The sequence below is a fragment of the Bombus pyrosoma genome, linkage group LG5 (assembly GCF_014825855.1).
Source record: "Bombus pyrosoma isolate SC7728 linkage group LG5, ASM1482585v1, whole genome shotgun sequence".
NCBI classification, from domain to species: domain Eukaryota; kingdom Metazoa; phylum Arthropoda; class Insecta; order Hymenoptera; family Apidae; genus Bombus; species Bombus pyrosoma.
The window spans coordinates 5,088,765-5,105,991 of NC_057774.1; the positions used below are offsets into that span (position 1 = coordinate 5,088,765).

Consider the following 17,227-nt stretch of genomic DNA (forward strand, 5'->3'; position numbering starts at 1 on the left):
ACATTTATTATTTCTTATACTTTCTTAAATTGAAACAACCGTTTTTTTTTATATATAATTAGTATATAAATAGTACAATACAATTAAAGGCAAAGTAGGTTTATATTTATATAGTTAGACAATCAAGGCACTTCTATCAGTTTATATGCAAATATAATTTATTTGTAATCTTTGCGTAAATTTATCAGCTATTGCAGTATGGCCATAGTATGACAGTGTAATGAATTTCTTATTGTTACATTTTTAATTTTTCTTCTTGAGCAATCAGTTGATTTTTTATTTTCTGTAGGAGTTCCTTTTTAACAGAGTCTGGAACAAGTGTTCTTGCTTTAGTTGTAACCGTTGAAAGCAATTTATCATAAGTAATATCATGACCGTGTTCTTTTATTAAATCTTTGCAGATTAATTTTACTTGATCTCTCCATCCACATTCAACTAATCGACGACGTAGCAACTCTTTTAGTCTAAAAGTAAGGTTAATTATAAGTCTAAATAAGCCACTAAAGAATATAATGCAAAATTTTGGACATGTCATATATTTATAAATGAATATTTACCCGTCGCGATCTCCAACCATAACTAGCCTTTGATGTGGAGCAGTCTTCATTAAGACTTTTAATTTTATCTACTTTTCTATTAACAGAATTTTATCACTTCTCTTACAACACGGTCTTTAAAGAGAGCCACACTGTTTACTCCTGCTTAATATGTAATGTAGGTTATGTTGTTTTGTCTTTTCGATTTCATAACCTAACATTGTTTCATTTCTCAATTTCTCATATAGGTGATGAAATAACCAAACATGAACATAGATTCTAAAAGTATTGTTTAATGTAACCTATCATTAAAATACCATTATTGATATTTATTCATAATTATTTCAGTTTTTTATAAATGAAATATTTCTTATTGATCCATAGGTATGTAAAATAGGTAAAGAAAATAGATGATAAATTATTAAAAGACGGTTTCAAAATCTACTAGGACAATTGGTACAATGTTTGTGTTAGTTTCAGAAATATTATTTTTACAACATGCAACGTATGTTAAATGTTATTTGATTATTGTGACGACTATAAATAGCATTTTTGTATTTTATTTAAATACTTCTTAATTACTTTTATCGTTTACTTTGCATTATTTCTATTGATGGAATTTTGTATAGAATTAGTCTGTACGGACTGCGTAGTTCAATACTTTGCAAATAGTTATTGTTTACTTTTATTCCGTTTGTACAAGTAGTATTTATCATCATTTTAGGAGATGGCATCAACACGAGTAATCAATTGCATTTCGTACAAAAGACTTGTAGCAGTCTCTAGTCTAAAAAATATATACATTCTTTCTAATTTTAGTATTAATTCTAATTTTCGACAAAATGCATTATATTGTACAAAAAAATCAATTGCTAAAACAGATCATGTTGAACATGAAAATAAAATACAAGTTGGATTTGCGGATGTAGGTAAATTTCATATGTATATATGGACACATAGAGCATAAAAACCAATACCACCCTGAATATTGTTTTTATTACAGTTAAAGAAAATACAAAATCTATTGGATATTTAGGTGTAATAATTAGTGGTATAGGAATTACTGCTTTCATGTTTTATATGATTTTTGATGAATTATTTTCCAATAAAAGTCCAAACAGCGTATACAGTAAAGCATTAGATCGCTGCATTAAACATCCTAAAGTAACAGATGCCCTAGGAGAACCGATAAAAGCATATGGAGAAGAGAGCAGACGTGGGCGTAGAAGTCACATAAGGTAAAGTTATATTTGTACTTATTACTGTTTCTCTTTATAGTTAATATTATTATTAACAACATATAATATTTCAGTCATATTACCTTTGAAAAGGATGGAGTACGTCATATGAGAATGAAATTTTATATTCAAGGTATAAGGAGACGTGCAACTGTGAATTTAGAAGTGCAAGAAGTAAGATATAATGTTTTTATATTTTGTAGACATTCAGCTTAAGATTAATTAAAAATGTAACTTTTATGTATTAGGATGAATCTGGCAATTATATGTACAGATATTTATATGTACTTGTGGATGATATTTTGCAAACTATTATTAAAATAGAAGACAACAGAGAGCAGAAGAGGAGCTCCAATACTGAAGCAGAACTTGAATGGAATTAATATGTTAGATCTTTCTAATTAATATTTGGTACATTATGTATAGACACGTTGATAATCGATTATTTGCAGCAATATTATTTTAAATACACTTTTGTAAAATTTATATCAAATAAATACGGTGATACTTGAAGAAAAAAGTTTTATATTTATTTATAAATCGTTGGCTGCATAATAGTCGCAAATAAATATTTTTATATATGTTATAACAGGTTCTTATGAAATAAAGAAGAAAATATGCTAATAACAATATATCTCTTTAAAAGTAATAGTCTTTAAATAGATGTAACATTCAGGAAATTCGAGGAACGAAAGTTTACTTATGTGACTTCATCTTTCTGTAACGAGAATCGAGGTTCAAGCGAAATAAATAAAAATGAGTTACAATACCTTTAAGATAGTGTTCATGCTATTACTAACAGAAAGGGTAGGTATAATTTAGAGTGAATGAAAAAGAAAGAAAGAGGTAAATAGTACCTACGATGGTTAGGTGAAGATGCGAAGGGATCGTTAGCATTCATGATCATCTAAAAATTGATCGCAATCTGGGGAGAGATCATGTCGTCTGCATCATTTATGATGCCAACTGAGTCTCTGACAGTCCTTCATTTACTCGCGAGCAGATCGACAGAGCGCGTCGTCTATATCAGTTCGCGTTGGAGCTTAAATTGTGACGTGATATCATACAGTAACTCCTTGCTTAATTCTAAATCTTTTTCAAACTTATACCGATATTTGAAAATTATTTCGATGTTAACAAATTGACATTTCATTACAGAGTTTTAACATACTCTCTGTGCCTTTTAATCGTGTACATATCTCGATTATTAAAATATAATTTAAAATTCTTCTAAATTTCTTAATTTTTATACGGAAGATTAATCTTTTCGTGGCAGTGAGACAATAGCTGAATCGAAACAGAGTCCTCTGAATAAGTGATTGGTACCGCAAGATTCAAGTTTCTCTTCGATTGTATCAGATGACCTGTTGTCGGTAATTATGTTTCGTAAAGATAATTCAACGTGAGGTGTCCTGTAGAACGATCGAAACGAAATCACGTGTCGTAGTGGAACGACATGGAAATGTCATCAAAAGTATGGGAAATGCTATGAACTTTTGAATTTGAAAGGCAGGCAAAAAAAGAAGACAATAATTAAATAAAATATATCGTATTTATCGCCGTACAAGATTGAAAAAAATGGGCAAGGTCTGTTCTTGTTTTTCACGATTTAGAGCAATTTTTACACCCGAAACTGTTACGGATAGTCCCCTTAAGCCATTATGCACAAAACCGGAATGTCTTCCACGGCCACCTGCTGCATCTAGTTCTGGTAAGTTCCGAGCAACACAGTTTACAAGTTAAATGATTTCCAATTGGAACGATCGCTTCAAACCGTAGATCAAACTATGCGTTCGCGAGAATTTCTGTGATCTAACGCGCGATGACAAATACATTTTAATACTTGTAAATCATTGTAAACATATATGGACAATATACCTTTTACTTTACACTTGCAGAAGTTAATCTGCGATAACCTTCTTGCGCGATTGATGACCTTGACGCGCGTAATTCACGGATATAATTGATACTTTCCTATACATTAGATAAACGATATCAGAATCCTGTGATTTGGCACGTGTGAGAAAAAAATGACGTTTCTAGAAGAATATCGTACTTCGTAGAATCTCGTTCTATTTTGTAAGTCAATTTATTGAGAATCGATTTATTCCACGCTCGAACAAATAGCAACGTGTTAACGCGATCTAGACAGAAACCGATGATTTATCGTGCTTCTATTATTATATCTAACGTAGTTATAACGGCGGAAATGAGCGCAGCTCAAAACAATCCTCGAAGGATTTCCAAAGTTTCTAGTCCTTGGCACGAGCGACGCTTTTCTTTTTGTATACATATTCTTAAGGCCTATTTTAAGAAAGCACGTGCTAGCCAGCCAGTGTATCGGGCATGCTGTTCGATCTTCGATATGTGCGAAATGTGCTTTCGATAGTTTCGATCATCGCTCGTCATAATCATCCGAGCTATACCGAGCTATACGTTTGCTTGGAGTTCGTTACGGCGGTGATGTCATTAGCCGCTACATGTTTTTAGGCAACTGCGTAATTTCGAAAACTTCCTGTTACTACTTTTTCGATGTAACGGCGCAACTCGCGTTGCTTCTGTTTCACCCGCTCGGTATGGTTTCAAGATCAAGGCGAAGATTTACGAGAGAATCTTGGAAGAAATATTTTTCAAAAGTTTAGTCAACAGATATGTTCGGCTGGAAATTAGCAAGCAAACAGAAATCGCGCGAACAACGTGAATTCCGCTCGGCGCTTGAAAATTTGGTCGATAGTACTTCACTAAAGAAAATAAACTCGTCTTGCCAGCCAGATGGGAAATCTCACTTTTCGCTTCTTTCGCGGCCAGTCGGCCCGAATCGAATTATTCGACGATGTACGTCTCGTTAGTCTTGTTACGCGTGCAGACTTTCGTCGTGACTCTTTGGCAGCTATCGTTTCGATTGCAATTCTTTCATCCGCCAATGTGCAACGTAAAACGGATAAAACGTCCCTCCTCTCGAGACTGTGGATATTTGTGAATCGATAAAAGGTAGAAACGAATGCGACATTACAACATGTGTTTAACGGCTTCGAGGTGTGACCATGAATGAAAGTAAAATTACGCAAGTGGCACCCTGACCTCTGAAGCATGACGTCAGTCTCAATTACGCACAGTTGTATTATTACCCGAGCTTTTTCCGAGATCGAAAGCAGACTCAACTATTTATGATTCATCTTCTTGGTATTCCTAATTGTGAGATAGCAAATCATGTAACGCGAATACGATATTTTCACGCGAATTCATTCGCGTCGACATTATTTCGATTGATTTTAAAACCGACCGAACAAGTTATCTCTTCTTCTGGTAATTTGTTTTAGCCAATCATTCTTACGCGATTACCTCGCGATCGGATTAAAATTGCGCGCGATGTCGTGTTGCATTAAATAAAACCCAGTATTAACGCATAGTATTAACGAACGAACGGAGCAATTCGTTATACGATAAGCATATCTTGGATGTTCCCCGTTTCTTCAAAATATGCGTCTTCCTGTCGCCTTGCCTTTGGAACAGCAATAATGCCATGTACAGTATATACCAAGAAGAATGTTAATCTTATGTGGATATCGTTGCTCGCATGAAACAAAAGGAAGTTCCTGTTGCACCAGGAACGTGCATACCCGCTATTTATCGCCGTAGCTACGGCACGTGCTAAAACTCGTCACACGGGCTTTTGCTTAATTATTTACAGCCGCTTCTCCAACAAGTGTAACTTCGCTTCCTCTGGCGCTGATAACTTTTTACGATATTTGCACCGATAGAAACTCAAATCCACGCGTTCTATGTGCGCTCGTCCTATCTTCATTGTGAGTCAGTTTGGCGGTAATTGAATCAATTTTTATGGAAATTATGAATATTCTCGATCGTGGTAGGCTTGGATTCTCAGTATCGTACGAACGAAATGAGATAAATCGTTTAGAGAATGAAAATTCTATTCTTATGTTGCATCAAATACATGACATCGCGCGTCATCGTCAGTTGCTATGGATAATCTGCATTCTAGAACACTTATCTGTATCTATTTAACTATATATATGTATATACATGTGCATAGCAGATTGCCTCGTGGCGTTATTTTTAATCGAAAACAATACCATTAGGTATGTAGATGCCATAATTTCTTGCCGCTTACCAACTCACCAAAATAGCATCGATTTCGTATGAAACCGGTTGAAGTAATCGTATGACGGCTGCACTATATAGAGACACTTTGAGTAATTTGATCGTTTAACACGATATTTCTTACGCGATCGGCTGTCCGGCTGTCGGGTTATTATATATTATGCGATAGATCAATATTTATTTCTAATTGACCCGGTATAACATTAAGTACGACGGTGTTAATAGAAAGGTAACTGAACCGAGGAATTTTCACTACCAAACTAACCGATCGTAAGTAGCCACGTAATCTTCAAGATTACGCTTTAGTAGATAAATAAATTTGTTCTTGCATCTGTGTTTTCCTAACGATTCTCCGTTATTACGTATAGGCAGCTTACGATTCTCCGACTTATGTACACACACACACACACGCGCACGCACGCACACGCACACGTGCGTCGCAGCGATAGAAATTGCAAGCGAATAAGCAGGAATCTGTGAAACGATGAAAAAAATAGAAAAATAATAAGAAAGGGGCGAAGAATTGGTGAAAGGAGAGAAACATCACCGCGTAGAGGATCAAAGAAAATTAAATAAACGAACAACAAGGAAGAGTAATGTACATGACGAAAATGAGAAACACCTAAAGGTGTGAAGAAACGTGTAACGTGTAGAGAAAACAGAGTTGAGTTAATGTAATGTCTGGCTGTACGAAAAATTTGTAAGAAAACGAATAAAGTAAAATTTATAAAAAATCAAAGGATGAAAAAGAACAAAAGACAGGGAAATGAAGAGAGGCGGAAAGATTTGAAAAAGATGTTCCGCGTATTACTTTAACAACGTGCTTATCTAGCTTTTCGATGTATCTGTGATACATATTTGTCGATAGATACGCTGTTTCGGTACACACCGCTTCTTTTTCTATCTTGCAAAACTCTCCGAGTGAAACTTCTTAAAAGTTAGCCGCGTGGAAGAAAATCTGAAGATTGATATTTGTCTATTTACTCTATGGAACGTTTTCGCTTGGAATCGCGATTGTACGAGGACAAGCGAATCGCTAACAACGAAAATAGGTGACGGCCAATGCGAGCAACCTGCGTTTCCACTTCTTTTCGCAATATGGGAATTAATTGCGTCGACAAGTTTCTTTGTCAAGGCTTGAATTTTAAATAGCCGCGGCTTTTGCAAACCGATTTAAGACGAAAACACGCGAGACGCCGATACTAATTCAACGTACCGATTGATCCTCGTAATTGTACGATACATGGAAACGAGACAATTATTGCGTCCAAAACTGGTAAACGTGTCAACGTCGGCGTAATGACTCTTTCGACGATCTGTAGTTTTTCACCGGCCTTGTCAATCTACTCGAGCGTATGGATTAGTCGCTATCCACGTACATCTTGATCACGTTCGACCATATAAAGATGTTGTTGGCGATCCTCGACATCCGTTTTCTTGGAATACGGCGCGACAGATTATCTGATATACAATTCGTTTCGTAATTACCAGAGTAAATTGTGAGAAATAATCGATAGGATGAAGAGTAGGTGACTCCGACTGGTACCTAGACTCATCGATGACGCCATGTATGGTTGCGTTCGTCGATGCAGAAAAGTCCTTGACGTATCTCCTAGAATATAGCAACCCACCCAACGTGTAGGGCGGCGCGGCGCGTAAAGCGGAGCACCTCGTCTCGCCGTTCCGTACCGTACAGTCATGTACAGTATACAGCATTGCAATTTCTTCCTTATTTCCAGAACGGGGAGCGATCGCTCACTCTCAGTGATTTCATAGAACTCTGAGCAGTCGAAGGACCGCGGCGCGAAATCCGCCGATGGATTCAGTCTTTCGTTCGTTTTCGAGGGACGAGTTTGCATTCCCGAGTCCTCGAAGGATGTTTTATAGATTTTACGATCGTTACCGGTCTTTCAATGATCGCCGTTCCAATCCCTTTCCCTTCAGATTTTACTGTGAGTGCTCGCATCCTCGCGATCTCGTCTCGATCTTGAACCTTTCGACGCGCGGTGTTCCTCCTTTCGAAATCTCGCAAACAGTAAAAGACTAGGCAATTTTTAATTATTCCATTGGATCGTATCTTTATCGTCGTTGGCAATTCGCCATACCTACGAATTTACTTAAGTGTTTCAGGATGCTGGCAGAATCGGAAATATCGTTATGTAAAGCGTGTTTCGTACGTTGGAACCATCGCGTCGCGTCGTAAACGAAGTTAAATTGGTAAAAAAAAATCGTATTTGTATTCTGCTCGCAGGGGAAGATTTTGGAGTTCCAGTGTTGACGATCGCAGACGTGGATCCGTGTATCGCGGAGAATGGATTCAATCACAGAACATCCAGATACGACTTGATGACTAGACAGGACGACAAATCTAGGCTGGTCGTTAGACGGGGACAAGAATTTTACTTACACTTGACTTTGTCCAGAGATTACGAGCCAAGTATCGATGGTATGTCGATAATTTTCACGGTTGACGGAGTCGAGAGGCCGCTATACGGGCACGGAACCCTCGTTGCGACGGCTGTTCTTTATCCGGGAGAACCGTCCGAGGGTTCCTGGCATGCCACCATTGACGCTATTCAACACAATTTTATTCGATTGAAGGTAAGCGATCAAAGGCGTATCATCTTTCATTCGTTTTCCATCGGCGCGGTCGTAACACGAACGATTCCTCTTTTGTCACTTTCTCAGATCGTTGCAGCTCCCGACGCGATAATAGGCAAGTGGAGGATAGACATCGATACCAAGAACAAGAATTTAGACGGAGCCGTTAGTTACACGGTGAAACAACCGTTTTATCTAATTTTCAATCCCTGGTGCAAAGGTAGGGAAACTCGGTTTCGATGAAAGAAGCGAAACGTCCGAATACGTGGGACAATGATCTTTTGAAAATTTTCCAGAGGACGCGGTGTACATGGAGGAGGAAGATCAGCGACAGGAGTACGTGATGGCGGAGGATGGTTTGATATGGCGTGGAAGCTACAATCGTCTGAGACCAACGGTTTGGAAATATTCGCAGTTCGAGCGAGACATATTAGATTGCGCGCTGCATCTGATGATACAAGTTGGGAAAGTTCGAATACACGGCAGAAACGATCCTGTCGTTATATCTCGCATTCTGTCGGCAGCTGTGAGTACTCGAATCGACTTCGGTCTGATACGTCTGTTTGCTCTCGACAGGCGAGACTCAAGGAAAGTTGCCGCGTTACAGGTAAATTCGCCGGATGACAATGGCGCGGTAATGGGTAACTGGTCCGACGATTTTGGAGGTGGTACACCACCGACCAAATGGTTGGGTTCGCAAAAGATCCTGCAACAATACTATAAGACGAAGAAACCGGTCAAGTATGGTCAATGCTGGGTATTCTCAGGAGTGTTGGCCACCGTTTGCCGTACCCTGGGACTACCTTGTCGCGTGGTAACCAATTATGCGAGCGCGCACGACACTCAGAGCAGCTTGACCGTCGACTATTTCGTCGATGCCGAGGGGAAAGTTATGGAGGAGATGAACAGCGATTCGATATGGCAAGTATTACGTCCAAGTATACCCAGGTAGTTGCAACGCGTATCGATCGTATACGCGCACGCTGTTCCATCATTTTTCACTGCGGTCCGGTCATTTCGTAGGAATTTCCACGTGTGGAACGAGGTATGGATGACTCGGTTGGACTTGTCGCCGGAATATTCTGGTTGGCAAGCGATCGATGCGACTCCTCAAGAATTGAGCGAAGACGCGTACCGTTGCGGACCGGCTTCCGTCGCCGCTGTGAAGAAAGGCGAGGTTCTCCGACCTTACGACAATGCCTTCCTCTTCGCCGAGGTCAACGCGGATAAAGTGTTTTGGCGTTACAACGGACCGACTCAACCTCTAAAGTTGATTCGAAAGGACGTGTACGGGTGAGCATTTCACGCGTTCCGGTCTTCCTCTAAGATCGATCGATTCGTCGTTCATTCCAGCAAAGAGAATAACGTCCATTTGTTTTACCTTCTTTTTTTTTCGATACCTAGCATCGGGCAATTTATTAGCACGAAAGCGATCGGTAGATGGGCAAGGGAAGATATCACTCATACCTACAAGTATCCAGAAAGTAAGAGATCCTTCGAAGTGCGAGCGAGCAGCGAGTCGTCGATTCTTGCTAAAGTCTTAACGCGCGGTTCCTTGTTTTCGTTTCACAGAGTCGGAAGAAGAACGGGCTGCCATGTTGAAGGCGTTGCGTCAAAGTCAGTCGTTGTTTAGTCGTTATTACCTCAACGAGGAGTTCAACGACGTCATGTTCAACTTCGAGCTACGCGACGATATCGTGATCGGACAACCTTTCAGGTATTTCTTCCCTAGTTTGTTCCCTAGCTCCGTTTATCCGCTGTTTCGAACGTTCTCTCTCATATACTCACTAGATGCGTCCTGTTACAGTGTCGTGTTGCTGATTAAAAATAGAAGCAGTTACAACGAGTATGAGGTCTCGGTGATTTTAAGAGTAGAGACGGTTCTGTACACCGGACGGGTCGGCGACCCAGTGAAGAGATTAAATATCGATCGACTGGTGAGACCTGGAGTCCTCGAGGAAGTGCGTATGGATGTATCCTGGGAGGAATACGGGCCTCGACTATTGAATCAGTGCGCATTCAATATTTCCTGCCTGGCCACCATCAAGGACACCAATTTCGAGTACTTCGCGCAAGACGATTTTCGCGTGAGGAAACCCGACATTAAAATCACGGTACGTAGGTGCTCTTCACGTTCTATCCTATCTACGTTTATCGCGTGATCGACAACCAAGTAAATTAAAATCGTTTCCGTAGTTGGAGAACGAGCCGGAAGTTGGCAAGACGCTAAACGCGACAGCGAAGTTTCAAAATCCGCTACCCATCCCATTGAAGAAGTGTAGATTCCTGATCGAGGGACCTGGAATGGACGAGCAGCTGAAATTGAAACTGTCGGACCAGGTAGAGGTGGACGCGTACGCGGAATGTTCGTTCTCTATGGTACCGAAATTCGAAGGCCGCGCCACGATCGCTGCGAAATTTTACTCGAAAGAGCTCGAGGATGTTGACGGTTTCGTCAATTTTATGGTAAAATCGATGAAAGCTGTTACAAACGGCGAGTAACGACCCGACGAACTGAAATCGACGGCGTAAGTAGTCTGTATTCACGAGTCTTCCAGCGAGCTTCACCTTTTTAACGAGTGTTCGTAATGTTTTGTACGAAATAAAAGTTTGAAAGTCGCCTGCCTCGCATATGCCGTATGCGGAGGTGGCGCGAGTCGAACATTTTCGTTCAGATACTATGCACGATCCTTTTCCTTCCGCGGCGTCTACATCGAGAACGTTTAGAGTAAACGTCAGAAACGAGAAGAAGCGGCAGGACGAATGGCATACCGGTTCGGAACAGGCTTCTACGTTAGGCCAATAAAAAATTCAATCGACAGAGAACTACCTGAGCAGCGTGGATAGCCGGGACTACCGACTACACGCGGCAGGCGATATTAACGAGCGGCGATCGAGAGAGTCGTTGCGTCGTGTGCGTGATTATTCGGAATAACAGACGGAGATATGGAAGAGGAGGAAGGAGAAGAAAAGGAGAAGAAACGGGACGGGGAAGAGAAAGGATCGCGATGATGACGAGTGTTCACGAGCGCACGCATGACACTGACGCGAGTCATGCATCACCATCTAGGAAATTAACGTTGAAATATTATAGACGATGAATGGACCCGATAGCGAGCCAACTCGCCCGGGACGAAGTCCAGCTTCGACCGCTTCCCTGCGAAAGAAACTGGCTGCCAGCCGACTCGACGGTAAAACCAATCGACCAAGTTCGTTGGACGGTACGTCGATCGATCGAAATGGGAAAGCAGGGTGGGGTTCGATGACAGACATTAATTTACTATTATCTAAGGACGCGAAGAGTACGCGTGGATATACCGCGTGCGTGATTTCTCCAGCCTACGTAGGCTGCCACTCGCGAATCTCAATCGCGTGGATACGAGGTAGTATTTTTATAACGGGTCGCCGTTTCGATTAAAAGAGACTAAAGAGGAAGAGGAACGGAACGATAAGCTGGTAGCAAGTGAAGACGAATACGAGGATCGTAGAAGGGGGGAAGAAAAATGATAAACGAAAACGTTGGAGTGGAAGAGAGCGAAGAGGGTGGCGGAGGGTGGCGAGGAAGCCGGCGGGAGACGAGCGAAGCGAAGAGGGAGGAAGAGAGAAAGGGAGAGGAAGAGAAGAGGAGAGGAAGAACGATATGGAAGATAGTAGTGAGATATGTCTAAATACATAACCGTGACACGTGATGGACGTGTTGCGGCCCCTGTCTACAGGGGTCTCGAAGAAGCCTACGGGGCCCGTACCGATCTCCATTTGGATCCACGGGATTCTGGACTTGGCACCCTGCTACGCGCCATGCATCAACACCCAAGATCCATCCCATTATACCTCATCAGAATAACAAACACGCCTTCCATGCTAAACCAACATTCTTTTGTTCCCATCGAATCCCAGGATCCATCAGAATCGCCGCGAACCATGCGCGTCAGTGACGTATATGTTTTCGTGTAGCCAACAGGCCATAGGGGGTCTTCTCGCAGGCCTACAAGAATCTCAGAAGATATCGTGAAATATCGTCGGATGGCAGAACCGGCGGTTACAGACCCTCCCGAAGCTTCTCTTCGCCTCAGCGTTTCCATAGTTTGCCGATTTTCTGGCGAACGAAACACGCTCGGTTTCGTTGGTCGTCGCGAGACAACCATTTTATTTCATGCGCGTATACACCTAAGATCATGGCTATTCGCTCGGTCACGTTCGCTTTAGAGGGGTAAGAGATCGCCTTTTATCATCCCCCTTGAACGAACGTCTCGCTTTGACGACACGTTTCTAGATGGCAGCACGCTCTCGAATCGTCGAAGGGGTGTATCATGTAGCTCGAAATTGATGGCTCAGGGGAACGAAAAACTCGGACGACGATAAAATTTGATTCGCGGGAGGAAACGTTGAAATACGCAAAAACGTCGTATTTAGCGTGCAAGGCGAACGTAATAAATCGAATGCGCTAGGCATTCACGATCACGTTGCGTATCGATGGTTTAGTAGCGATCGTAAACAATCATAATCGAGATCACACGAAATGCGAGTGACCGCGATAACGCGTAACGTGTACGCGGATTCGTTACGTTCCACGTTTGATCTACGAACGGTACGAACCAGCGGCGCGTTGCATCGTTCGTAGAACGAACTGGAAAATCGAAAGAACGTCCGACGACCAAAGTGCGGATGAAAATGAAAGAAGAGCGGCTCTTTCGATTATTCGAGACAGGAAATCTCTGTTTCGTGATTCGACGCGCGCTAATCGATCGTCCAAAGTAGCCCGCGGGCCGACTCCTAGCTCAACCGCAACGGTGGACTTAATTTCGCTATTCGAAGCAGCATTCGGAAGTGGCATGCATCCAGCCGCGTGCACGTGTACGTAATGTTTCCCGTCATCAGGAAAACTCTGTGCAGTAAAAGTCTGGAAACGGTTACTACCTTTCCTTTTACGTCTCTCGACCTTTATTCCCCGCGAATTCATTCCCGCGTACGGGCAATAAAGACCACCGCTAATTCTTGGAAGGTATTTTTTTTTTTTTCAAAGGAACAGGACGAACGATGAGTTGGTCGTGGAAACGGCAAACTAAAAACGCGATACGAGAGGAAATTGGTCGGATCGGCGTAGCGTGGCTTTCGACCGGTCGATCTTTTAAAACGCGTTGCCGTGCATCTTTTCAATCGCGTTTCCGACTACTCGTCACGTCCCTTGACAGTTTGCCTTTTTCTGTTTGCACGAGCATCCCCGGTGCGGTTCGGCATTGTCAGCGAACAAAGCTGCGTAACGACGAGAGGAAAGGTAATTCGTTCGATAGGCAGACATCGGGCGAAACGTGGTCGTACAACGAAACGAGGAAGAAGCCGTGTTTCGTGGACGCGATTCGACTCGATGGCGAACGGAAAATTTCCGTTTCACCCACTTCGACCAACACGATCAGTCGCGAGAAATTAGTTTTCTCGTTGGAAACTGTGGTGAAACGAAAGCCGCGCGCGTGCTCGAGTTCTTCCCCTGTAACGTGGATCGTGTCGTATCGAATTCCAATCTAATTTGCATCGGAGAACGGAACGGTTGTTTACCCACGTATAAGCCCGAACAGTTGCGAGCGGCTGGCAGCGTATTTGCGCGAGGATTTCGTCGAGGCGGTGGAGAAAGGAGCGGCCAAATCGGCCACACCGCCTTCCTTCGTATACTGCTCGAGGTAGGGTGGTATCGAGGGATCGTAGGAGGGATTCCGAAGACGAGGCGAAGCAGGAAGGGACTGGAAAAAAGGGAGAGATACAGCGCGACTACCTTATTACGCATGCACCCTGTCTAACAAAAACGACTCTCTCGTTGACTGACTGACTGACTGACTAACTGACTGACGCCCCGTACCACCGCTTCGCCGTGGCGCGTTTATATTCCCGCGTTTGTGCAAGATCAACGTGCAAGTTGCCGGATGGAAATGTACGGTTGGTCGCGAAACGATGAAAAAGTCTGGCCGAAAGAGCAGAGGATAGATACGTGGAAGAGTCGGTTGGAAAGGGCGGCGATTTATCGTGCCGAGGTAGATGATGCTAGTTAGCGGTTTCGTAAGTGACGAGAATCGTTTGAAAGTCACGCGCTGAAAGGAGAACAGGGGTACGAACCGGTTTACGAAATTGACCGAGTTCAAAGGGTATATTTATCCGGACAAAAAGTAGAGGACAAAGGATTGGCTGGAATCGGGGGCAGGCAAATGGTATTTAATGCGCCGTGTGACTGACGCGCCGTACCGCGTTGCATCGGCGAGGAATCGCGTGTCAACGTTTAGTGGGAAGAACGACGATCGTTTAGGTTGGCGTTCGAAAAGAACAGACCGTGCCCGCGGGAATTCGCGGCCATTGTGTCGGCCATCTTTGATCGGCGACTATTACGTCGGCGGTTATGCTCGTGACGCGAAATGACAGGTTCTAGGGAACATTTGGCCGACGTTGGACATCGATCTGGGATTCCGCCACTTTCCGATACAATAGCGGCGGCAAGATCGGTAGGTGGACACAACGGTCGAACCGCAACGTCGTTCGGATTCGTCGAAAAGGTTTCAGGATGCGAGCGAGCCGCGAAGCGGCGACGTCTATCGGTTCGGTGAAGCGGTTCGCGTGCCTCTCGTAATCGCTTGTCGTTCAAATTATGTAGCTCGATTCCGCAAAAATATTGGAAGACTGCGCTCGCCACGTAATTTGCGCTAAATGGACGACATCTATTTAGAAAGTAGGCAATTTCCTTTCTCCGTGGTTCCGCTGCACGTTGTATCCTCTTTGCCTCTGTCTTCCCCCGAATCTTTGTCCCTGAATGCTATTTGTTCGCCACGAATTTGGAAATTATCGGTGATTTACGACGCGCGCGTTTCCTTCTTCTTCTTCTTCTTCTTCTTCTTTTCCTTCTTCGCACGCACGCACGCTGGCCAGATACGACGGTATAGAAGAACAGCACACAGAGACGCTAAAGATGCTCGTTAGCTTGTTGGAGATCGGTTTTGGCTGTGAACAACGTGTATAGGACAGCCCGTGATAGAAGTCGGCTTTTCCGGTCGGGAAAAAAAGAAACCTCGTTGCATTTTGCGAGCAAAGACAGGCGACAGGAGGAGAATGGCTCTCCCTCGGGAGAGATCGCGGCTTTATACAGCCAGTTGACATCGAAATCCAGTGACGTATCTAATTGAGAGCAGTTTAACGGCGAGGGCGGATCAGTAGGATAAGCCGTAAGCCGACGAAGCCGCTGCACGAGATCACCCTAGGCTTATAACTGCCGGGGAATCTTCTTCGGACCTCTCTCTTCCAACTACCCTCCTGCATCGTGGTTCTGCTACGCCAAGGGTATTGCGGCTCGTGATACGACAGCCCTCTTGCCGTCCTTCCAACAGACCAGCTCTCTTCTCCCCTTGCTGCCTCTCACCCTGCCCTCGCGTGCCCCCAGCTGCTACCCTCGCCTATCTACCAGAGAATCCGGCGTAAATAATGCCGATTATCCCCCCGGCAATTGTTTTATCGACCGAGCTGTCCCGCTCGAAGAGCAATCTCGAAAGAGGGTGGCCCCGTTCCGCGCCTCACCTCCGACCTTTCCCCGGATCCCATTCCACTGACCTTACACAGATTTACGAGTCGCTTCGCGGAGGGTGAAGACTCGAAAAGTAAATTTCCCCGCTCGTTCGCGTAACCTCTCGCTCCGAGGAACGGCAAGAAATTCGCGCAACGTCGAATCGGCCCGTTTCGGCGAAGACGACGCGTTCCATCGCGCGATCCTGCTCACAGACATCGCGCGTTCGCGCCAAGATGAGTTACCTGCAGCCCCGTCGACGCGCGCGAGGAACAGCTTCTCGCTCTGCCGCGTCTTCTAATGGAAACGACGAAAAAACGTATCGCGGAGTAATTCGACCGCCCCGTTCGAGATAACGGCGCGCGTTCAGCGCGGATACACCGCGCCGCGTAGATCGTGGATAACGAGCGCGTTTATAATTTTCGAAGGGTACCCTTTAATAGTTTCGGTTTGATCGAATCTGCGAGCTCCGCTTCCTTCGCGGCTTAATGTAATTCACCGAGCCGTTCGCTTTTTGCCTGCTCGCCTCTTCCTCCCTCCCACCATCGGTTAATTATGAAATTATCCAGAAACAGCCACTCGCTCTCTCTTTCTCTCTCTCTGTCTCTCCTTCTTCTAGCCTCTTGAGGCAATATTTGAGCGCGAATTATGCCGGTACTCTCTTCGTCCTCCTCATTATCCCTTCCTACCCTTTTCCTTTCTCGCCATTAGCTGTCTCGTCCCACCCTCGTACGTCCGTCCCCCTCTTTCTTCGTTTCTTCCGCTTCCATTCACCTTACCACCCCGTGTCTGCCGTCTTCTTCAGCCACCGGAGAAGCTTGATTCGGTTAACGGGTGCAGACGAACGCGACTCGCCTTCCATCCGTTCCGACTTGGTAACGTTCGCGCGACATCATCCGCTTATTTCGAGCGTGGTTCGCAAATTCGATTAATATTCCCGCAACGACACGACGACGCGACGCGACGCCACTCTCCGGCCGTCTCCTCTTCTCTCGCTAATTTTCCACCTTTGATCGCGATAGCTCGCAACGATACGCGCTCCTTTCGCCTCTTACCACGATGATTTCGGTCAACGGGGGTGGAATTGGGTCACGCGGCGGAAACAAGCGAAACAGAGACCGGAACGATCGTCCGTTGATTGCCGCGCGCGCGTCCACCCTTCTATTCGATCGCTCCGTCCCTCCCTTTGTTCGTCC

General features: G+C 43.9%; 3 protein-coding genes across 12 annotated transcripts; 2 read left to right on the forward strand and 1 right to left on the reverse strand.

The window, feature by feature from the left end:
- Positions 1-140: 140 nt before the first annotated feature.
- On the reverse strand, positions 141-754 carry LOC122567828 (transcription and mRNA export factor ENY2). Its single transcript, XM_043726879.1, has 2 exons — positions 558-754; positions 141-464 (listed from the first exon to the last, which is right to left on the reverse strand). The coding sequence occupies exons 1-2, from the start codon at positions 605-607 to the stop codon at positions 236-238; spliced, it is 279 nt and encodes a 92-aa protein (XP_043582814.1). The 5' UTR covers positions 608-754; the 3' UTR covers positions 141-235.
- On the forward strand, positions 333-2,287 carry LOC122567826 (mitochondrial import inner membrane translocase subunit Tim21). 8 transcript variants are annotated; one of them, XM_043726873.1, is made up of 7 exons: positions 348-470; positions 644-714; positions 921-1,041; positions 1,261-1,465; positions 1,540-1,774; positions 1,849-1,948; positions 2,023-2,287. In XM_043726873.1, the coding sequence occupies exons 4-7, from the start codon at positions 1,264-1,266 to the stop codon at positions 2,155-2,157; spliced, it is 672 nt and encodes a 223-aa protein (XP_043582808.1). In that variant the 5' UTR covers positions 348-470; positions 644-714; positions 921-1,041; positions 1,261-1,263; the 3' UTR covers positions 2,158-2,287. The 8 variants fall into 8 exon arrangements, with proteins under 8 accessions (XP_043582813.1, XP_043582808.1, XP_043582807.1 ...); XM_043726872.1 differs by having other exon boundaries at positions 921-1,005; XM_043726876.1 differs by lacking the exon at positions 921-1,041.
- An 879-nt stretch (positions 2,288-3,166) lies between these two features.
- On the forward strand, positions 3,167-11,171 carry LOC122567821 (annulin). 3 transcript variants are annotated; one of them, XM_043726857.1, is made up of 10 exons: positions 3,167-3,485; positions 8,148-8,497; positions 8,585-8,717; positions 8,794-9,023; positions 9,105-9,418; positions 9,521-9,790; positions 9,902-9,981; positions 10,070-10,214; positions 10,305-10,611; positions 10,694-11,171. In XM_043726857.1, exons 1-10 carry the CDS (start codon positions 3,353-3,355, stop codon positions 10,997-10,999), a joined length of 2,268 nt encoding a protein of 755 aa, XP_043582792.1. In that variant the 5' UTR covers positions 3,167-3,352; the 3' UTR covers positions 11,000-11,171. The 3 variants fall into 3 exon arrangements, with proteins under 3 accessions (XP_043582792.1, XP_043582791.1, XP_043582793.1); XM_043726856.1 differs by lacking the exon at positions 3,167-3,485 and adding an exon at positions 7,621-7,848; XM_043726858.1 differs by lacking the exon at positions 3,167-3,485 and adding an exon at positions 7,873-8,069.
- Positions 11,172-17,227: the final 6,056 nt, after the last annotated feature.